This window comes from Heterodontus francisci, chromosome 5 (genome assembly GCF_036365525.1).
Source record: "Heterodontus francisci isolate sHetFra1 chromosome 5, sHetFra1.hap1, whole genome shotgun sequence".
NCBI lineage: Eukaryota > Metazoa > Chordata > Chondrichthyes > Heterodontiformes > Heterodontidae > Heterodontus > Heterodontus francisci.
In genome coordinates, this window is record NC_090375.1 from 88,928,283 (window position 1) to 88,952,264 (window position 23,982).

The window sequence follows — 23,982 nt, forward strand, 5'->3', positions numbered from 1 at the left end:
GCGGGGAGGAGACGGGGTCAAATGAACGCCATGGATGTAGGGGACAGTGGAAGGGTTATAGTTTATAGTTTAAAGTTTGTGCAGTTGTGGGGGAGGTTAGATAGTAAAGGTAAGTGTTTTGTGGGGGAAGGACAAATAATTGATTTAATTGTTATTGGGAGGTGGGAGAGGGGCAAAAGAGAGTTAAAAAAAAAATGCCATTTAACTTTAAATATTCAAATTTACCGGTAGGGCTGATAGCCCTTTAAAAATGGCATCATGCTTGTGTACAGGCAGCTGACACCATTGCTGGGGACAGATACCCCGCCCCCTCTACATGATCGGGGGCAGGGTGGGGGCAACCCTCCTGGCTATATAACTGAGTTGCTGAGATTGAAATCATGGCGGCTCTTTTGTTTGCGGCCCGCATGTGTGGCCCGCCATTTTTTTCGCTCGCTGCCGATTTCAGTGGCAGGCCTATAGAATTCAGCCCATCAAGTTTGAAAACCATCTGCGACCGTGGACTCTCCAAGCCTGCAAACTGCTACAGCCAGTGACCAGGAGAAGAGAGCCAACTACAATTCTGCTTTCAAGAAAACCTCGAGCAAAGCATTGCAACCAAAATGCACTTTGACTAGTGAGGGCTTCAAGAATACAGCTTCAGCCGAGGTCTACCGGATCCTCCATTTCACAGACCGTGTATTTAAGTTCCATTCTGGAACTTTAATCCAACCACCAAATCTATTTTTCCCTCTGTAATCTATTTGTATGCATATTTCTTTTAGGATTCTTTAAATCGGGGTTGGAATGTTAAGTGTAATAAACTTACCTCTTTCTTGTTTAAACTCAAGAAAACCTGTTCGATTGGTTCTTTTACGATCACAGTAAAGGTAAAACACTCACAAAGGTGGTCAGCACAATCATTGTTTAAAAGGAATAAACCCTGTTGTGGTCAAATAAGAGGAAGGGCAAGAGGGGAGCCTGAGACCCCCTCCTCACCTAGTCGTAACAGGCCCAAAAGGGGACACCATTGATGAAACTTTCCACTTTGGTGGGTGTAAATGGGTGATATCAGATCAGCCATCCCACCCCACCAATTTTCCTTTCCATTGAAGTCAATGAAGAAAATTGGGCATGGAACACAAATCGGTGGTTGTTGGTTGGCGCAGACTCGGTGGGCCGAAGGGCCTGTTTCAGTGCTGTATCTCTAAATAAATAAATAAATGGATAGCCTGTCTGATATCACCCATTTTACACCCTGTCAAAGTTAAAAGTTCTGCCCAATACTCTAGATGCAGTGTGATCAAGGAAACAGAACATTTTAAAATAAGCTGCTGCAATTTTTATATGATATCCTTTTCTATACAGTCAAACATTTTGTCTATTTTCTTTGCAACCTGGGAGTACTAGGTTAATGGTGTTGGTGAGCTGTTCACCAATATTCTGCAATGCCCATCTGGCTCTTATTCCTCCACTATGTTCCCATTGAGTATATACCCACATCACCTTTTTTGGCCAGATATTACCACTTTGCATTTACCAGAATTAAATGCATTTGCCACTTTTCTGCTCATAAAGCAAACACCTTTCTGAGTTTATGGATGGTGATTTTTAATACTTGCCACTGTCCCTGCTTTGGTGCCATTCTCAAACTTAGACAAACTTGACCTGCTTCCAGCCCCTAAGTCATCTATGAAAATGATAAGCAGCAGTGTTGAAGCAATATCAAAAATATATTTGAGTAATATACTGAAAGCCAAGAAACTCTTCCTCTTGAAGGGTCGGTTGCCCTTTGGTTACTGACCGTTCTGCACGGAAACCAGTTTCTCTTTATTTACTCTCTCAAACCTCTTTGAACACCTTTATCAAATCTCCTCTTGACCTTCACTGCTTTCAGGAGAACACCAGTTTCTCCAGTCTCTCTGTGTAATTGAGTCTATCTTCCTTGATACCATAATAATATAAAAGCAAAATACTGCGGATGCTGGAAATCTGAAATAAAAACAAGAAATGGTGGAACCACTTAGCAGGTCTGGCAGCATCTGTGGAAAGAGAAGCAGAGTTAACGTTTCGGGTCAGTGACCCTTCATCGGAACATCAGTTCCGATGAAGGGTCACTGACCCGAAACATTATCTCTGCTTCTCTTTCCACAGATGCTGCCAGACCTGCTGAGTGGTTCCAGCATTTCTTGTTTTCATTCCTTGATACCATTCTCCTTTGCAACCTCTCTAAGGCCTTGACATCCTTCCCAAAGTCTGGTGCCCAGAATTGGCTGTAATACTCCAGCTAGGGCCTGACCAATGGTTTTATAAAGGTTTAGCAGAACTTCCTTGTTTTTGTACCCTATTCTTCTTTTATAAAGCCAAGGATCCAATATGCTTTTTAAACAGACTTCTCAATTTGTCCTGCCAGCTTCAAAGACCTGTGTACGTACACACCAAGGTTCTGCTGTTCATGCTTTCCCTTTGAAATTCTACTGTTTAGTTTATATTGCCACTCCTCATTCTTCTGACCAAAATTAATCACTTCACACTTCTCTGCATTACATTTCTTCTGCCATGTGTCTACCCATTTTACCAATCTTTTTATGTCCTCCTCCTCCTCCTTCTCACATTTCTGAGTTTTGTGTCAACTGCAAACTTTGAAAATATGCCCCGACATTAATATGTATCAAAACAGCAATGGTCCCAAGTACATTTCCCTCCTTTCTGAAAAAGAACTGTTCAGCACTACTCTCTGTTTTCTGTCCCTTAGCCAATTTCATATCCACGCAGCCTTTAATCCTATGTCTTCAATGCTGCTAACAAGTCTATTATTTGGTACTTTATTAAATGCCTTTTGAATGTCAATATGCACAACATAACTCTCATCCACCCTCTCCATTACTTCATCAAAGAACCAGTACAGCAAAACATAGCTGCAAGTGTTATATTGTGGGCTGTGTATTACATTCTACCCACCATAAGAGCATACACTTGATAACATACAGGTGCAAAGCTCCTTGGCATATTTTGAGAATGCAGACAGAAGCAGTTGCTTCTGATAACAATCTTTGATAACAATCAAAAGACTCTGCAGTTGGTTTAGAAAGTGCCCAAGAAGTCCAATGGATTGCCAGAACAGTTTTTGAATGCAATTTCGCATCACATTATGCCAAGCCCAAATGAAAAGCGATGGCTTCCCTGAGGTAGTTTCACCCCATTTCATTTTAATGTATTCTGGAGTGGATTATTGAGTTATGCTGCCATTTTTACATCAATGAGCATTTAAAACCATTTAGCATCAATGTGAAAGTGGCAGTACACTGAACCTGAAGACACACATACTTCATTAGCTCAACTATCAATGCCCACAACATAAAATCAACAACAATTTGCATTTATATAGCACCTTTATTGAAGAAAAATGTCCCAAGGCGCATAACAGGAGCATTATCAAACAAAAATTGACGTCAAGCCACATAAAGAGATATTAGGACAGGTTGGTCACAGAGGTAGGTTTTAGGGAGCATCTTAAAGGAAGAGAGAGAAGTGGAAAAGTTTTTGGGGGATTTCCAGAACTAAGGGCCCAGGCAGATGAAAGGGTGGCAACCAATGATTGTGCAACCGAAATTGGAGATGTGCAAGATGACAGAATTGGAGAAACATAGAAATTTCGGAATGTTGTAGTGCTGGAGTAGGTTACAGAGATAGCGAAGGGTGAGGTTATGAAGGAATTTGAACATAAGGATAAGAATTTTAAATTTGTTGCGCTTTTTGGACCAATGTAGGTTGGCGAGCACAGGGGTGATGGATGAATGGGACATTAAGCAGGTTAGGATACAGGCAGCAGAGTTTTGGATGAGCTCAAGTTTATGGAGGGTGGAAGGTGGGAGGCTGTCTGAGACTTCACAAACACCTCACCTACTCAGGTATTGATGCTCAAAAGTACACAGATGTCACATAGAAAGAAAGAAGTTGCATCTTCGCTGTGTTTTTCCTGCCATTAGGATGTTCCAAAGCACTTCTCAGCTAATTAATTGCTTTTGAAGTGTAGTCACTGTTGTTAAGTAGGCAAACATGTTAGCAATTTGCTCACAGCAAGCACCCACAAAACAGCAATGAGATAAATAACAGATACTCTCCTTTTGGTGGTGTCAATTTGTCAATAATTTTGGCCAGGCCACCAGGAGAACTCCCCCGCTCGTCTTTGATTAGTACCATGGGATATTTTATGTCTAAGCAGCCAGATGGGTTTTTAGTCTCATCTGAATGACAGCATCTCTGAAAATACAGTATATCCTCTGTACTGCATTGGAGTGTCAGCCTAGATTACATGCTCAGGTCTTGTAGTGAGACTTGAACTGAGAGACAAAAGTGCTATCACTGAGCCAAGCATACTTGATATTCAACTATTTATATCCTAAAATACATATACACTTGATGAAGTCAGATATTGAAGTTCAGATTTCACCTCCTGCAAAAGTAATTTCCATTGCACTTCATTAAGAATTTGGGATCCATACATACCCAAAATACTAAAATGTGAGAATTTACAAAGGCGTTAATAGTGCACATTCAAAAGATACAAAAACAGAAAATGCTGGAAATACACATCAGCATAGTCACCATAAACGTTATGCACAAACTTTTTGTCTGCCTTCTCCTTTCAGGTGTTGACTACCTATTGTGTTTTTTCAGCATTTTCTATTTTTGTTTCATATTTCTGGCATTCCTTATTTTTCTTTTTATACGTACAATATAATGTATATTAAATATCTGGACATACGGAGGGTAGGGGAATTAGACCCACTCAAAACTGGCATGAAATTGGGAAGCCAGAACCATATTAGGAGAGGATGGCCAATCGATCAGCTCCCGCAATGAGGCAGCCAACAGGTTGGGTCTGGGGATGGCGGTGTGGGTGGATGGGGTGGGGGACGGCATCTGGAGTGGGGAGTACGGCCGTTTGGAGCTCACACTACAACCATTTAAACCTGAAAATTGCAATCGGTGTAGGGCTCTAATTTACATATTTAAGCAGACTAACATGTGTTTCAGGTGGGCATGTAGGTTGCTCGCCCATTTATTGACGCAGCAGAAAATTGCACCAGACAGAACTTGCACATTATTGCAGCAGTCTAGGTAGCAACCCCACCCCCCAATTTTCAACAGCCACTCATTTCTTTTGTAGGCGAGGAATGGGCAGCTGGTAGTTGAAAATTGCCCCCATATTCTTTATTCTCAGACTCTGAAATGACGAATAAGAGCTCTTGATTATTTTGGTAATTTTATTAGTAAATTGAACTTTTTCATTTCTATCAAATGTGTGCAATAAATCCAAGCACATTGTAAGCAAGATCACCTTGTTATATTTAATTATTACATTGAGTTGTGCATTATTATAAAGCAATAGAGGCATGTAAGCATGCTCAATGAATTTTCAAAGCAGCGCAATTTATGGAAATGTTACAGCATTTTTATTTTAAATTATCTATCAATTAAGAGAAAATTGGAACAAATTGAAGACAAAAAAAAAATGAAAGAAATTAAAGTATTTGAAACGATAATCAGAATTTAGTTTATTGCATCTGGCAAAACACGATGGGCTGGATTTTATTCGCGCGCTGCGCTCTGCAGCAGCCGCGATCAATTTGGCGGCCTACCAACATGGAAGGGCCGTCGCACAGTCCCCGCAATATTACACGCGGGGGCTGACGTAGCGGGAGCGGCTGCCGCATTCCCTGCAACGACGTCCATGCCATCGCACAGGTGCTGGTGCCATTTTTAAAGGGCTTTAAGCCCTTAGCAAAAATTACAATTTTAAAAACTTTATCCATATTAATTTTTATTAAATAAAAAGTTATGTGATGGAGGCCCTTCCCCAACCCCCCCCAATGGACATTTCATTGCCTGAAATAACCAAAACATGCCTTTTTCCCGACCTGAACTTTACCCCCCAACCTTCAAACTTTTGCCCTTCAACCCCTTCCCACCATCCCCACATCCAATCAGAATTGTTTTCCCCGTCCTCCACCCCTCCCATTCTGAAAATTTTATTCTTCCTCCTCACAACCAGGTTCCCGCCCCAGAACTCCATACGGAGTTCCGAAGGCGCGCGAGGGACGAACGGCGGCCGTAAAATCGGTGTGGGGCGACCGCCGCCAGCAGGTAAGTGAATTTGCATCTAATTTAGTATAATTTAAATATGTATATGAAGGCCCCCTGCCGGTAATATCCGGTGGGACCTTCTTGATGTTGCAGGTCATAGCCGGCCTCTCCCTGCAGAATTTTACGGGATCCCCCCTCCCGCCCGCCGTGACCCATAGCATCGAGGAGCTCGTAAAATTCAGCCCAATGATTGACTTAACCCCTCAAGATTTCTTCTGAGCTCATTGCAGCACCAGATTTTACTTATCAAATTCAGTTATAAAGTCTATCCACTGCATTTATGCTTAATTGAACTTACATGTGCAAGTCGATCAAATCTCGCAAACAGTTCATTCAGCATCCTCACTAGTTCCTGTGCAGACAGGGTTGTCGAGAGGTTGGTAAAACCTTTCACATCTGCAAAGAGAATGCTAAATAAAACATGGAAAATATTGTATTAATATTTCTTTGTTCAGTAAATAGGATAGCTACATTTCAACACTTAATACGGTCAGTTTAAGTTATTTTATTCTCACTTTGTTACCACCAGGCAGCTTTTCAGTTCTAGTAGAGGTCCATTTCAAAATTTGCATCCATTTCAAAATGTGTTGCTTCCTTATTTCTGGAGCTTTCTATCCTTAGTGCTGTGAAAATGCAGCTGGGAGAGCAGGTAATTGGATCTGTGCTCTTTATGATAGATTGCATAATTAAAATGTTGAGGACAAAGGCCAACCATTTCCATTCCTCACAGCCAGCCATCAATGGTGACAGGCCTCTTTCACTAAGTATTTAAGCAAGTATAGAATCTAAAGGACCGTGCAAGTCATGCAAGCCTCACTAACGTGATAGTCAGATATTAAAAAAAGGCTGACCCTTTTCAATGCATTTTAATTCCTTTGTAACTAATAAGCTGGGTCATTAAAAAAAGAAAATAAATAAAAAGCTGTTGGTTATAATCCTGGATGGAAGACTTGACTTCTCTTGGCAAGTTTTTTTTTTAATCAAACAAAGCTACTAATAGCAAATAGATTTCTTACCTCACATTTTCATAGCGATGTATGTAGATTTTATGAAACTGGTGCTGTAAATGTTCATCTTCCACATTTGACATGTCATTAATCATCTCCAACACAACAAACCGTGGCAAAACTGAAAGAACCAGCCTCTCCTTAATTATGTAAAAAAACACACACACACATGGATATCATTAGCAATTATAGGCAATATATTCACAGCAGATTCTTTAGATTTGGAAGAAATGTAGTTAATACATTCACAGCTATCCTTCTCCACCCTTCTCAATTCTGGCTGTAAAGGTTAACATACCTTTTCTTCAACTTTCACACAATGGTTTAAATTTTGCTTTTCTTTGACGCAATATACTCATAAAAATAATCAATGTGATGACTGACCCCCATTTTAATCTTCCCATATTTTTAAAATATATTTTTTTCTCTTGCTTTCTTTTAGCATCCAGGCCCTATGTATTTCCCAGCAGACAGATCAGAGATGCTCTTATAATTGTGATTGAGGGTCATTTGTTCTCCCTCTTTATGGGGAAGCCCTTGACATTAACTTCCACGTGTAATGTTGGACAATGGTGTAAAATGAGGAGGGGACACCCATTATACACCACACCTGATCGTTCTTTCCAATGAAGTCAATTGAAAATCGGGTGCGGCATATAATGGACAACATTTTGATATCGTCCAATATACATCGTTATTCATAGTTAAAATTACCCCAGTGTTTTCTTCTGACAATATGGCCAAGATTAGAAACTCACAGGCCTGTGGGGGGTGGTGGTGGTGGGGAGAGGAATTTTGACTTTGGGACAATTGTGTAAAATGGGCAATATTGACTCAGCCATCCTTGAGACAGCTCTTGTCGATTTGCATTCAATGGAAATGAAAATCGGAAGAGATAGATAAGTGGGCTTAATCAATATTTATTTTCTTAAAAAGCTGTTATATTTCTATCCAGTCCCATTGAGATTGGGCTGGAGGCAGGGGACTGGAAAATAGAGGGAAGGTGCATTGGGACAGCTCCCCAATGCTTTTTCACCTCCAGGAGAGTTTCCCAGGGTGGGCTGGGAACAGGGTCAGTTGCCCACTCCACAAAGGTAGAAAGCCAATTAGTCCAATTAAGGTACTACTTAGCAGTGATTTTTGTGCCCTCACCAGTATTTTACCAAAGTGGAGTGGCCCCTCTTACACCGTGTGCTGAGGCTGCCAGATCAATCATGCCCCAGCAATGGGGCCACGGGGCTGAAAGGCCCAGTCTGTCACTATTCCTGCGGAGGGGTTTCCCCTACCAACTTTGGGCCTCTTTATTTCATGAATTCCATGTTGAGGCGCCCTGCCTGCCTCAGCAGTGCCCACCTCTTCCAGTGAGGTTGGTGGCCTGACTTCGCTGTGGTGCCTCTGATTGGGCATGCAGCCTCTGGAGCTCGCTTGGCATCCTTAATAGAATGGTGAGTGCAGAGGCGGCTAATTAGGAAGATGTCTCCCAGATGGTTGCTCCCAGTGTGCTAACTTGATGGGCAGCCTCGGGACCCCCATATGGGCCTGATGTAGGGCTCTCGACGCTTACCAGAAAATCCAGCCCATTAACTCTGTTTCTCTCCACGGATACTGCCAAACCTGCTGAGTATTTCCCTCATTTTCTGCTTTTATTTCAGATTTCCTGCAATTGCATTATTTTGCTTTTGGCTGAGTCGATATTGCTTGTTATACACTATAGCCCAAAGCCAAAATTCCCCCCTCTGTATGAAAAGCAAAATCATGAATGTGCATCCTAGTTCTCACAGAGCACTTAACCTGGTGGCAAGGTTAAGCCTCACTGTTATGACCAGGGGAGAAGGGGTCTAGGGGGTCCCTCTCAGCCTTTGCCTGGTTTAACCAGAACAAGATTTAATTTTTAGAAAAATACCATGTTTTAGCTCCCCCTTAGTGAATCCTTTTTCCAATTGTAAGACAAAGAAATCAATTCAGACAGGTTTTCTTAACTTTTAAACAAGAAAGGTAGAAGTTTATTAATCTTAAACTCTAATCCAACTACGAATGTGCAATGTGACCATGCTAGTATGCATACGCAATAAACACACACGCAGATAGAGACAGAAAGGTAGAAAAGTATAAAGGAGAAAAGTTTGAGGCAATAGATGGGGTTCTATTTTACTGTCCTTTGAGTTTGCTGTGAAGTCTTTGCTTGCCAGTCAGACTTGCAATTTGTTGGGGTCCAGTGCACGCTTCAACTTGTTTCGAGGTTGGAGTCTTTTCTCTCTTGAGGTTTATGTGTCTTCCATGAGTCTGGTGGCTTGGGAGAAAGTGAGAGAGAGAGAGAGAGAGCGAGAGACACATAGACAGAGAGAGAGGCTTCCTTGCTCCAGCTTCAGTTTCAACAGCCTTCTCTGTGGCACAATTCAAAAAAACCTAGGTTGCCCAGCAGGTTAGACATGTGACTAGTGGTTTGGCCACTTCTGTTGTGGATTCTGCCATCCTAGTAGTCATTCTGGAATGTGAGCATCCTCACCTTCAATGTATGATGATCATCCCCCATTTTGGGTTAAGTGGACCAGGGAATTGCCTTTTGTCTCTCCAAGCACTGTCTGTTAGTATGCAAATGTTTTTCTAGCCAAGTGTCTGGTGATTTTCTTTTAACAAGTCCTTTTTTCACTCCAGCAACAGTTTAAAATCAATGTCAAAATTAATATGCCGCATTGTTGGCAGGCGGGGGTCTGCATGACACCTTCACACCAGCGGAATGAAATGCGAATTTTTAAAAGAGCGTTTCATTAAAAGGGACGAAAGAAAAGATAAGGACAGGAAAACACACATGCATCACTCTCATTCATTCGGACCCCTAAGAATTGTGACAGCCTGTCTTTTCTTGTAGCGGTGCTGCTTTAAATGGCCCTTTCTGCTATCCCAATAAACATGTGGTTTTTGGGGAAGTTGTTTTTGTTTTAGTTTGCACATTTCCATGACTGCCTCAGGTCTTTGTTCTTGTTGAGGTCTGCAGGGGGAGGGTTAGATTTAATTAGCCCGAGGTGGGAGTTCTGTTCAGGGGCGGCGGTAGTGGGCAGTTCCACTCTGAACTCTCTTTCAGTGCTTTGATGAGTCGTGCAAGGGCTTTTCACCTCAGTGGATGGCTGGTTCCCTTTTTTCCTGACTGTGGGGGTGGATTCTTTGCTAATCTTCCCTTTGTCCTCTGGGACACTCCTACTTGCAGGGATTTGTCCACATTCTACTGCACTCCCCTGTGGCACTTCGACTAGGTGAGGCATCACCCTCACAGTGTCGCTGCCCTCTTGAGGACTTTCGTTGTCTGTGCAGTTGCCTGTAAATGCTGTTAGCAACTCTGGTGGGGTGCTTCTAGTGTCTGCATTTACATAGGAGAATGTGGGGTCTAGTTTTTCAAACATTTCGGCGTTGGTTGACCGGACAGTAGGGGTTTTCATCCAGGATTCCTTCAGGACTTCATTTAACCTGCCCTCCTAACACCGGTACAGGACTTAGGGGCGCATATTTCACTGTAGGTTAGGGTTTCCCCTCAACCTGGCACATGTGGCAACTCCTACAGTACTCCACCACATCTTTATGGAGTTTTGTCCAGTCAAACTGCTGTCTTATGCAGGCTTTGGTTTTGCATATATCGACATGTACAGCCACTGCAATCTCATGGGCCATTTTTCCTATTTCTCTCCAGTACCTCTGCGGCACCACTAACTGGTGAACCACTGTCCACTCCTTGCTCTCAGGTCTGTGAGGAGAACTCACAGGAGAACAGGGCGGCACAGTGGCGCAGTGGTTAGCACCGCAGCCTCACTGCTCCAGCGACCCGGGTTCAATTCTGGGTACTGCCTGTGTGGAGTTTGCAAGTTCTCCCTGTGTCTGCGTGGGTTTCCTCCGGGTGCTCCGGTTTCCTCCCACAGCCAAAAAGACTGGCAGGTTGGTAGGTAAATTGGCCATTATAAATTGCCCCTAGTATAGGTAGGTGGTAGGGGAAATATAGGGACAGGCGAGGATGTGGTAGGAATATGGGATTAGTGTAGGATTAGTATAAATGGGTGTTTAATGGTCGGCACAGACTTGTTGGGCCGAAGGGCCTGTTTCAGTGCTGTATATCTGAATCTGAATCAGAAACTCCATTTTTTCATCAGTACCTCATTCTTTAAATAGTAGCAATCAGGGACTCCCTTTGCTTCAATTTCAGACTGGCCAGCCTGTGCTAACTCTCTCAATACTGGGTCAGCTCGCTGAATCTCAGCTAGGGAAGATCCATTTAACTCATTCTCTGGGTCTTCTAACTTTCCAAAGAAAGCCTCAGACAGGCAGACCTCATGGTCATCTGCCTGCAGTGCCAATTCAGTCTCCTCTGGGGGAGCTGATTTGATCATGGCCTCACTCATTACACATTCAGTGAAACTGCAGGGGACCGTCTCCTGCCACTGCCCTGTCTCTTGGACCTCCTGCGGTCTCTCTTTCACTGCTGGGGAAGTTACCACCTTCATTACCTAAGAGCAGGTCAATTTATCCACAGGCAAACTAGGGACAATCCCTACAGTCACAGGTCCCGAAACTAGGTCACACTCCAAGTGCACCCGGTGTAAAGGTACAGACATACGCTGCCCTCCAATACCATTCACCACCATTCTGGAGTTTACTGCACTCTTTGGGGGTCAGGCCTTTTCCCAATAAAAGGGATCTAATGGCCCCTGTGTCCCTGAGGATTACTATGGGCTTGCTTACCCCACTTGAGGGATATGGGGTTACTCTCCCTTCACACACAAAACCCTGATAACCTTCAGGAATCCTATTAAATTTTCCTGCACTTACAACCGTAAGCTTCCTGGGTCTCACTCTTACTGCAATTAAAGCCATAGCTTGTTCTGCTGTGCTTTCCATCGGGGTCTTTTCTTCACTGAGTGGGTGTGTCCTGATTAACTCTACAGGATTTCCCTTTAGTTTCCAGCAGTCAGCTCTTAAATGCCCTGCTTTATTACAATGGAAACACACTGGTCTCCAGGTTTCACTCCTGCTTACAGCACCTTCCTTTTTGGCTGGAGGAGGGTCAACTGTGTCTCCTGCTTTTCTTTCCCTCCCAGGACTGCTTGGGCTTCTATCATCTTCCCACCCTTTGTCCTTTTCAGATTTGTGGGAGTGATTAGGAAAGGTTTTCCCCTGGGAAACCGACTTATAAATGAGAGGAAACTCATCGGCCAGAACTGCAGCTTGCTGGGCTCTATGAGCCTTCTGTTCCTCTACATGGGTATTTATGGAGAGTGGGAGAGAGTTTTTAAATTCCTCTAGCAAAATTACTTCTCTCAGAATTTCATAGCTGAGCTGTACTTTAAGAGCTCTCAGCCACTGGTCAAAAGCCAGCTGCTTATTTCTCTCAAATTCCAGGTAAGTTTGATCAGCTTGCTTCTTGAGGGTTTAAACTTTTGGCGATAGGCTTCCGGTACTAACTCATATGCCCGGAAGATAGCATGTTTTGCCAGTTCATAATCTGATGAACTCTCATCTGGCAACATGGAATAAACCTCCTGGGCTTTTTCCAGTTAATTTATTCTGTAACAGCAGAGTCCAAGCCTCAGCTGGTCACTTTAACTGCCTTGCCAGTTTTTCACAAGATACAAAAAATGCTTCCACATCTCCCTCACTGAACTTTGGGATCAGTTGGGAAAGTTTTAACAATTCTGTACCCAGCCCTGAATTACACTCCTCCGTATTGGCCATGTTTTCACTGGGGTTACTCTGTCATAAAGGCCTGCTCGGGTCTGGAAAAAAAAAGCCGACCCGAACCCAACAGAACCACATCAGACCCCAGCTCGAGTCCTTCCATTTTTTCCCGCGCCTGACCCGACCTGCATCCGACCCGACCTGAGCCTGACCCGAGCCTGACCCGACCACCGGAATGTTCACTTTCTCCAGTTGACAGCATTCATTTTACATCCATCGTGCACTCACTGTACTTACCACTTTTGGATGGGTGGAATGGAAAGAAGTTGCAGCATGAGCGCGATGATGTCATAGAGACGCACACTCGCTCACTGCGCAGACTCACAGTCTGTGGACTCTAGTGGACGTTTCCTTCCTTGAAGTCCCAGACTCCCAGCTCAGGCAGGCTTTTCAAATTTTGACACTGACTTACTCTACTTTCCTTTTCCTCCCAGCAGAGCAAAGGGTAGTACAGTGTGTGTCCGACCCAGACCCGGCCCGATCCTGACCCAGCCCCACCCAGACCCGAGCCGAGCCCGAAAGCTGGACCCGAAAGAGTGACCCGACCCGACCCAAACCCGACACATGTCGTCGGATCCTGTCGGGTTCGGGTCAGGTAGCAGGCCTTTACTCTGTTGTCCCCTAGTTACTTCAAGTTGTCTCTTTCTTCGCATTCTTTCTGGAATGTTCTATCTCTTTCTCTCTCCTATTTCTCTCTTTCTTTCTCCTGTCTTTCTTTTTCTTCCTGTTCCTTCTGGAAGTTTCTTTCTTTCTCTCTCTCCTGTCTCTCTCTTTCTTTCTGCTGTCTCTCTCTTTTTCTCTTTCCCTGTCTTCTAATTCAAGTTTCCTCTATTCCAATTGTATCTTTGCTAGCAATACCCTGTCTGGGTCTACTTCTAACCCTGTTTCTGCTTCTTCAGATTCAAGGGAAAAATGGTTGGCCACTAGCCTTAGGAGTTCAGACTTCCTAGCCTTTCCACGTACAGTGATCCCACATTGCTCACCCATTTTCCTCAACTCCTCCATAGACAGTGTTTTTAACCTATCCCAAGTTACTTCACCCTGGCTTGGAGAGTTACTAGCTTCAGTTACAGACATGTTAATATTCTAGCACACACAACCACAAGAAAACCTGTACAGAAATTTTTTCTTTTTTGATTGGGAACAATTTGGCTTCCCACTTCCAATTTCTCATTTGTCTGTGGGTAAAATCCAGGATGGCAGCCCCCAAATTTCTATTATGACCAGGTGAGCAGGGGTCTAGGGGTTCCCTCTCAGCCTTTGCCTGGTTTAACCGTAACAGGTCTTAATTTTTAGAAAAATACCGTGTTGTAGCTCCCCCTTAGTGAATCCTTGTTCACCGCTTTCCAATTGTAAGGCGAATAAATCAATTCAGACAGGTTTTCTTAGCTTTTAAACAAGAAAGGTAGAAGTTTATTAATATTAAACTCTAATCCAGTTCCCGACTACGAATATGTGACGCTACCACGCTAGCATGTATATGCAATAAAACAGACATGCAGATAGAGACAGAAAAGTAGAAAAGAATAAAGGGGAAAGGTTTGAGGCAATAGATGAGTTTCTATTTTACTGTCCTTTGAATTTGCTGTGAAGTCTTTGGTTGCCGGTCAGACTTGTAATTCGTTGGGGCCCAGTGCACGCTTCAACTTGTTCCGAGGTCAAAGTCTTTTCTCTTTCGAGGTTTACGTGTCTTCTGTGGTCCGGTGGCTTGGGGGAAAGTGGGAGAGAGAGAGAGAGAGACAGAGAGAGAGAGAGAGGCTTCCTTGCTCCAGCTTCAGTTTTAACAGCCTTCTCTGTGGCACAATTCAAAAAACCCCAGGTTGCCCAGCAGGTTAGTCATGTGACTAGCTGGTTTGACCACTTCTGTTGTGGATTCTGCCATCTTGGTAGTATCCTGGAATGTGTGCATCCTCACCTTCAATGTATGGTGATCACAGTCCATTTTGGGTTAAATGGACCAGGGAATTGTCTTTTGTTTCTCCAAGCACTGTCTGTTAGTATGCAAATGTTTTCCAGCCAAGTGTCTGGTGACTTTTTTTTAACAAGTCCTTTCTTCACTCCGGCAACAGTTTAAAATCAATGGTTATATGACAAAATTAATATGCCGCATTGTTGGCAGGTGGGGGTCTGCATGACACTCAAGTTATTTAACTTGTGATAATAATTACTGAGTATTTATCAGCTGTTCTGCATATTTCTGGTCAGAACGCTCTGTTTTGCCAAATTAGGCTGTCTGAATCACTCTTCTGTCATGCTCTTGTCAAGAATTATTTGTAATTGATGCATTTTAGATCTCATAGTTCCAATGTGAGATCAGCACTGTCATTCCCCTTCCCCTCCCCCTGTTCGTAAGTTTTATTGCTTAAGGAGAATGCTGTATTATGGGCTAAACTGCAATTGTGCAGTGATGTCACCTACTTAACATTCTCAAGAGAAAATAAAAACAGATGTAATACAAATCTTGGTCGTCTAAATAAGTGAACACAGAAGACCTTGAATGAAGAAATAAGAAATAGATGAGGGACATTCATAATACCTAAAAGAAAATGTTATTAAATAATATAACAAAAGGAATGGATTTGCCACTGAAATTTAGTTTCCTACTAATAATATTCTTAATACATCAACATGCATATGAATTTGCATTTCAAAGTAAGGACAGTACTGACGGTGCCTCAGCTAAATAATTCTTGCTCTATTATAGATTAAATGAGAAGCAAAGCTTGAGGTGTACCTCTAATAAAAATGTAGAATTCTTATCCTTAAATATCTTTGCGATTTTAATTAAAGACAGAATAAACTGAGCAGAATGCCTCATTAATCCTGATAGCTCTGATGATGCACCTTCTACATCTACATCAGGCGTGATTGGACAGAAGAATACGCGCGAGCGAATTTTTACTTCCTCAATCACAAAATGTTAACAGACATCCTTTTATCTGACTCTCACAAATTACAGATAGTTTTAAAGAGGTTTCTGCTTGCAAATGTTAACGGCGAATGATTATCAGTATATCATTTTTCCCCATTAGTTTGCAATTGTAAATATCAGCATTTGAGTATGCGCCTGAACGCTTCATAGGATTCTTTTGTCAATTTGAATAAAAATTGATGTGAGACAATGTTTGGAGTGGGGTAACTGGGTGACACAATGCATTGGCAGATTGGGTATCAACTTGTCTTAGTGATTGCGCAAAACGGGCAATAGCAAACTGCAGCCGTTTTGCACGCTGCGGAATTTATTTTCCACTGACTTCAGTGTAAATGATAATCGGACGGAGTGCGAACTGGGTTCCCCATTCACCAGCATCCCCCAACCCCCTCCATTTTACACTACTGCCTAACAGGAATTTATAGCCCGAATGTTCGAAGATATTGTCGCTGGAACCTGACTTTGAATCAAACGGAAACTGATGTGATCAAAATCTCTGGTTTCTAATATCTAAATAAAAGATAATTTAAAAGATAGTAAAATAAATTTAGAATCTCATCTCCAAAAAAACAATCCTCCCCCTGAATTTTGTGACATGTGAGGGTACAGGGATTAATGTTCCAACTCACAATATGGTAAAATTTTCGGAGATGCTGCGATTACAAATCCACACTTGGTAAGTTCCTGCATTTCATATTTGAGTCTCCACCAACCCAATTATCTATTCACTCTTTCAGCTCAGCCAGTAAAGCTCGTGTCATACGATAAAACAAAATAAAAGTGGCCAATAATAAAAAAAAAAGTTTAAGAAAAAGCAGGCTGGTTATTATTACTTGGACAGGGATACAGGAGCTTTGCAAAACACAGACTGTCGATAGAAGTGATCACAACCCTACGATTTATATATTTCTCCTGCTGTGTAGGAAGGAAGTTAAATGTAATAAGTTTCAATGTTACGATGATAATGTATTCATTAACTCTTGCTTCCATTGCATTGTCACCACATTGAAGAACGCACACAGACTGTATGGAATCTCTGACGGGCATCATATAAAAACAGCATCAGTAGGTTGTGAAAGTTTGCATTCTTTCAATACATCAATTATTTTGTTTTGAAAAGCACGAAATGATGCTTTGAAGGAGAGTTTCAACCTAAGAAGGAACAAACTTTTAACTGTTTGTGACACTACACTTGTCAACATAATCAGTATTGCATTCTGCTCCAGCATCACTTTAAAAGCAAATGTCCTATTATTTTTCTTTTACACTACAAAACGATCCGTTAAAATATTTCCAGGAAGCTCAGTATATCACTGGCATACAGTATTTACTAAATAAATGTTGTTATATTTAATGCATCCATTCCACATGCTTGAAGTGTTAAGCTATTAACATAAAGAGCAAATTACAACTGAAGAACTAGTTATGCAAACTCTATTAATATAGGTAAAGCTACTTTCCCTACTAGTGATATAAATCCACGGTTCAACAGCATCTGGATTTTTAGGAACTTGATCTGTTCAAGTTCACATTCAGAAAATTTATCTTTAAAGTGACAATATTTCCAAATGGTCAAATGAAAGGCTGAACTCAGCTGATATTTTAAACACCGTCTCAGCGATGTACGCATTAGAGTCGGAACTCAGCAAGAATAACTGATATCAAGAATTACTATTGTAAGAGAATAAACAGTCCATTCTCAAGTGTTTTTATTGTAGCTTGATCGATGTAAAATTATTGTAGAATGAGTGAGAACACCGACCAAGGATTCGGTCAGCACTCTTGCAATAGTAGGAATAAAGCTTTAGAATTATTTTTGGTTTTTTTATAAGTATCTGGAGGTGATTTGAGAAGAAACTGAACGATTGTCATAACTTTGTAAAAGAGGAAAGGATGGTAGTATTCAGTTGGAGAGCTGCTTGCCGAATCCCATACATTACTAAAGGAATCTTGTTTATGAAACTCAGAAACAAAAACGTCTCTCAATACTTCTTGAGAAACTACGATAATAGCCTAAGGACCATAGCACAGAACAGCACTAATAATGAAAAGGCAAGGAGAGAAGACAAGGTAGGTCAAGAAGTAATGATTATATATATATATGTAATATACATAGTCTTCCCATTTGAGTGATGAAAAATCATAAACCTATTCAAATAATTACTGACTAATAGCCAATAATGAATGTAATCAAGTGTATTTCTACAATATATGATTAAATATTAATTGCAGAAGTAATCTTCAACTTAATAATTGTGAAACTCAGTTAAATCTAGCATTTATAATTGCCATATTCTGAGGATCTCATCTTACTATTCAGTGTGTTTTAGTTTCAGAAGTATCGGTGGGAATGGTTAAAGTCTGTTATACCAATGTTAACTCGCAATTTGATTACAGCTGACAAAGAGCGCCACCAAAAAAATAGACTTGGTCAGAAAAGGATATTCTAATGGTGACCATACCCTGACAGGTAGCTTTAGATCATAACAATTGTGAAGTTACTGAATCTCGCATGTTCTCAGAGCGCTAGCTCGTTAATCAGAGTGCACAAATACTGAATATAAAATCGAGGCAGTTTTCATGATTATTCAGGGTTACTCTCATACTGATCCTTTAATAAAGACTATATATGTGATCTATTTTCAAATACAATTGCAATTATTCATCACCAGTGCTTAATGCTACAATAGACTAGGAATTACTTCTGCTTGAAATACGAAACTTCAGCATAATTTTAAATTAAAGCATTGGTTATTGATGCCATAAAGCTGGAGATATAAATTTTAAAAGTGACCTGTTATAATGCAGTAAATTACTTTTAAAAAGTTGTTTCCACCGCAAACTTTTAAAATATATCTGTTAGACATGATATTGAGTTTAGATGTTGCGGTTATGTCTGCAAGAGGCCAAGCCAGTGACGCCTGTATCTCAGATTCCGCTCTTACCTGTCTTTGATTTTCCGTTTCCAGCCGAAGTCTGGCTTCTATACATCGCCTGGTTTCCAGGAACGCCTGGCGCTGAGCTCGGTCTGCCAGGTAACTAATAAATATCCCGGCCGTGTTCATACACATGAACAGCACCGACTGGGCTATCACCTGAAACGGCAAAAACCAAAGCACTTCATTCTTCCCGTAGAAATATTCCATTTTTCTTCGGAGCCGTCTCGCCTCCTCAAAATAATAGCAAAGCACAAGATTACAAGGCTGGTCAATACTATTGCTCTATTGTATTTATAGTGAATATTGATTCCTATTACTGTTACAGGCACTGAAATACAGGACAACATGCCGGAGATAAACAACAAGTCAGGCAGTATCTGTAAAGAGAAAAGACAGATTAATGTCTCGAATATAAGATCCTTCTTCAGAGCTACCACTGATATTGATGGAATACAATGTATCTGTTCTTAACATATCTTAATAGATAATACCCACACTAATTTATCACATAATACAGACTCACTTTAAACTATGTTGTAATTATCTAAGCGTTGCTGTTTAATTAAAAAGAAACGGATGTAGAAACGCATTTGAAAATGTATGTTCAATATCTTCAGTTACCGTTAAACATGAGGGCGCAGTGTGACAGAATGGCAAGTATTGCATAGAGTGGCTTTAAGATACAATAAAAGCGGTCAAATGTACGGATTCATTGTGCTGTCGGTAGCCACCAGATTCTGATGAAACCTGCCGAGTTGTTTCTTTACGGTTTCTCTCCATAACACCCGAAGACTCATCTCGGAGAATGTTACTGGGAATAATGCAACACACGCACAGAGAAGCTTGGACTCCATTGCAAAGTGCATGCTTCGAAACAAATTACCCTGGCTGAACAGGAACATGTAACCGCCGATTGTTATTGGGATAATAATTAAATTCAATCTCCAAAGGCTAGCCCACATCTAGAAAAGATTGCGCCTTAGATGGGTTATACTTATTTTTTAAAAATTACAAAACTTTCACTGTTGCGTCCACTAAATTATTTATTTAAGCTGGACTCGGCATTATTTGGAGAGTTGGTAAAGGTAAAAAATCTACTTTTAGGCGGTTTAACGCGCTCGGAAGAAACATGAACACTTGAAATGTAAAAGTTCCAACGCTAGAGGGAGCCTGACCTGTTCAACAGGCTCCCTCCCTCCATCTGAAAGGCTGCTCTTTAACTGCACACTGGCGAAAGGACAAACCCAAGGGAAAGGGGGGCCAGAACTGGTGCTGGCTGTTCAGTAATCCTTATCTAAGTTCAGAAAAGTAACTATGCCGCAAAACAGTGTTTTCTTCTTGATCGTAAGAATGTTTGCAACAATGCAATGTCAGGAAGATCCCACTTACTAACCGAGCAATTTTGACTGGGATATCTGAGCCCACCATCCCGCTAACAACTTGTCTAGAGTAATGCAGACCGTGCTACCGCAGTGAAATGTCCCCATTGCGCAAAATCAATGATTAAATAAAATATTTTACGTGTGTTATCGACAGACATGTGATGCAATACCACTGCCAAAGTCATGTTCCCCAGCAGCAGGATTTGCAGGTACAGCTTTAACCCATCAGAGTTGGTGTAGCATGAAATACTACGCACAATCCTGACAACAAATCCAACCTGCCGTACACCATTATACTAACATTCATCAGACATAAATATAGTCAGAGATCAGCGCTGACTTAGACACAGATGAGAAGGAAGATCACTGACAATATGTGTAGAAAGATGAATGAGGATCTGACACAGATTCAAATAATTTCATATCCAGATTACACAGTTACAGCTGGGTAAATATCTCACTTACAAAGACAGAAAAGAAAATGCCTAATAAATAGTGTAGATTGATGGGCTAGACCTAAACTAAATAAATAATTGAAATAAAAACAAAGTGCTGGAAACACTCAGCAGGTCAGGCAGTATCTGTGGAGAGAGAAACAGAGTTAACGTTTCGAGTCGGATATGACTCTTGGAATAATTTTCTGGCTACATTCATTCTACATATAAATTGCAAATCGCTTTGCTTAGTCCGTCTGTCAGAAATGCAATGCCGTATTGCAGGAGTATGTCCATATATCGTGAGCTACCTGGTTTGTAGTTGGGAATGCAGCTCTGGGGATGAGTAACTGTACCACAACGTGAAGCGCGGAGGTCAGGAAGCCAGCCAAGATCGCCCACGTCAAGGGCAGAGGAAGCATGCTATATGTAGCAAAAAGGGTAAAAAGCACATAACCGATGCCGTCTCCCAGCAGTCCGTAGCCGAGGCCAGTGGCCAGAATCTGAGTGGCCATAACCAGCCAGGTAACCAGGCCGCTGTACTGCAGGTAACTGTGCGAAGTTGTGTCCTTCTTCACTACCACTAAGGCACAGATAACCACCTCGATGCCGGTGAAAAATCCCAGCAGGATGCCTTTGACTGGGTCCATGGGAATCGAGGCCAAGGTAAGGTGAAGAATCAGGACGGTCAGTTTGGTCAACACATCCAAGATGTTCATCACTACTACTGACTTGCGCCTCTGCCCCAAGAAGTAGCGCTGGTAAAGTCGCTCCAGATCCCTGGACTTGAAAGAGTTCTTCAGAGTTGGGAAGATGACCCCTCGGTAGGTGTAGCCCCAGTTAAGAAAGAAATCGGAATTACTGGGGGCGCAGTCCAGCTGCAGGAAGCCCAGGTCATTGCTTGTGCGCTCAGGGAAAACCTTAGTGCTGCCGTTGTTGTGTCCGCTTATGGACATCTTGCCCGCAGATTGCTTCCTTCTGTTGGGACTCCATGAGTCCTCCGAAGATGAGATGGTTTTGGCTCTGGTTTGCTCGTTTATGAACCTCTGTTCGGTGATGTGGCGAACAGCATTTTGCCAAAGCAGTCTTTTAGGTCTCGTTGTCGGAGTCTTGTTAATGGTATAGAGTTCGTCACTTGCACTGGAGCATCTAACGTCAGATAATTCCATGATTTTGTATTTCATTAGCAACAGACACTATAAAATTACCTCAAGCGTCCTTTCATTTCCCATATTTAGCCAAGTAAACTTTGCATCATAGATTAGCGAGTGGTCAAACCTCACACGCTTGATTCCAATGACCATACTCACGATGGCTGCTTTCCCCCCATTTATTTATCGCATCCTTTTGGAGATCTTACATCCCTTTCATGAAACGTCGAGTCAAGGGAACGAGCTTCACTTTCCGATTCTCGCCTCTGCTTGACAGCGGATCACAAGAGTAACTGGATTTCGGTCAGAAAGAGTGTCGGAGATCCCACTAAGTAAACACGTTGGTAAAAGTGCTCAGAGCCAAGTACTTTTCTGCCGGAGACAGGAAGCGGGGCGGAAGGCGAGCCATTGAACCGCACCACAGCTCCAATGGGAGCCCGTGCTGAGAATAGCGAGCAAGCGGAGGCAATGGAGCGGTCCCTGCTTGTCTCAGTCTTGCTATTGGCATTAGTGCTGCTGCTAGTGTCAGTGCCTGGTATGGAATGGATTAAAACGCGTACAGAGTCTGACAGAGAAACGCTAAGGGTGGGGATATTGACGTCAACTGCTCTCAGCAAATATGCATGGAGTGGGGGAGAAAAAGCGGGAGAGAGACAGATGAGAAGACAAATAGGGAGAAGGAGTCATAGGGACGTAAAAACAAAGATATCAAGGGAAACAAATAGGCAAGTCGGCAGACAGAAATGGGGCAAATACAGATGGTGGGTGGAAAACAGCGACAGAGAGACACACAGAAAGAGAGAGAGATACGCACACAGGGAAACACACACACATAGAAACAGAGACAGGGACACACATACACAAACAGAGACGGAGACACATACACACACAGACAGGGACATACACACAGAAGCAGACACAGTGAGAGAGACACACAGAAACAGAGACAGTGACACACACACAGACAGGGAGATACACACAGAAACAGACAGAGACACTCACAGGGAGACCCCCCCCCCCCCCACAGAAACAGAGACAGTGAGACATACACACACACACAGGGAGACACACACACTCAGAAACAGAGACAGTGAGACACACAGAGACAGACAGGGACACACACACACACTCACAGAAACAGTGACAGTGAAACACACACACAGTCAGGGAGACACACACACACACACACACACACTCATAGAAACAGAAGTGACACACACACACACAGAAACAGAAGTGACACACACACACACAGGGAGACACACACACTCACAGAAACAGACAGTGAGACACACACACAGAAACAGACAGTGACACACACACACAGGGAGACACACACACTCAGAAACAGACAGACACACACACACACAGAAACAGACAGTGACACACACACACAGGGAGACACACACACACTCAGAAACAGACAGTGAGACACACACACACAGGAAGACACACACACACACTCAGAAACAGACAGTGAGTCACACACACACACAGAAACAGACAGTGACACACACACACACAGACAGGGAAACACACACACATTCACAGAAACAGATAGTGAGACACACACAAAATCAGGGAGACACACACACACACACACACAGAAATTGAGACAGGGAGACACAGGTCCCGAAGGCGGCGGGAAGTGGCGGTAGGGTGAGGCGGGTAGCGTTGCAGCGCATAGGACAGAGGGAACAAAGTGGCCAAATTACTGGAAGTTAAAGTATGATGGGGAAAAAGGCTAAAACAGTGAAAGTCATGGGCAAACTATTCACGGCTGTAACTATAAAAATGTATGCCTTTAAATCGAGATGTGACCGAGCAGGATAAACATCAGAGGGAGGAAGACAACAACAGGAGAGAGCGAGACAAAGAAAATAAAGAAAAAGGTAGAATGAGAGTCTTCTGGACAGAGTCTCAGGCACAGGGAAAGAACAAAGGGGACACCAGAAATAATGACAGATTACCAGAGTGGAAAGGACTCTAAATTACACTAGGGAGGTAAATGATGAGGAATAAAAGCAAAATATTACGAATGCTGGAAATCTGAAATAAAAACAAGAAATGCTAGAAATACTCAGCAGGTCTGTCAGCATCTGTGGAGAGAGAAGCAGAATTAACGTTTTAGGTCAGTGACCCTTCAACTCTGCTTCTCTCTCCACAGATGCTGACAGACCTGCTGAGTATTTCCAGCATTTCTTGTCTTTGTTATAAATGAAGAGGAAGATTGTTGGAGATAGGGTTAAGGGAAGAAGGAACAGGAACAGAGCTGAGACTTGTAAGGTTG

The 23,982-nt window shown here is 42.3% G+C and overlaps 1 protein-coding gene across 1 annotated transcript in view; it reads right to left on the bottom strand.

Annotated features, from left to right (window-relative positions):
• adcy8 (adenylate cyclase 8 (brain)) overlaps positions 1 to 21,710 on the bottom strand; it is a 131,945-nt gene extending 110,235 nt beyond the window's left edge. The window contains exons 1-4 of the mRNA XM_068030851.1: positions 20,853 to 21,710; positions 18,732 to 18,881; positions 7,146 to 7,276; positions 6,428 to 6,539 (exon numbers count right to left, since the gene is read on the bottom strand). Of these exons, the coding sequence (XP_067886952.1) occupies positions 6,428 to 6,539; positions 7,146 to 7,276; positions 18,732 to 18,881; positions 20,853 to 21,710 (1,251 nt within the window). The remainder of the gene's footprint in view (positions 1 to 6,427; positions 6,540 to 7,145; positions 7,277 to 18,731; positions 18,882 to 20,852) is intronic.
• Between the last annotated feature and the right edge of the window lie 2,272 nt (positions 21,711 to 23,982).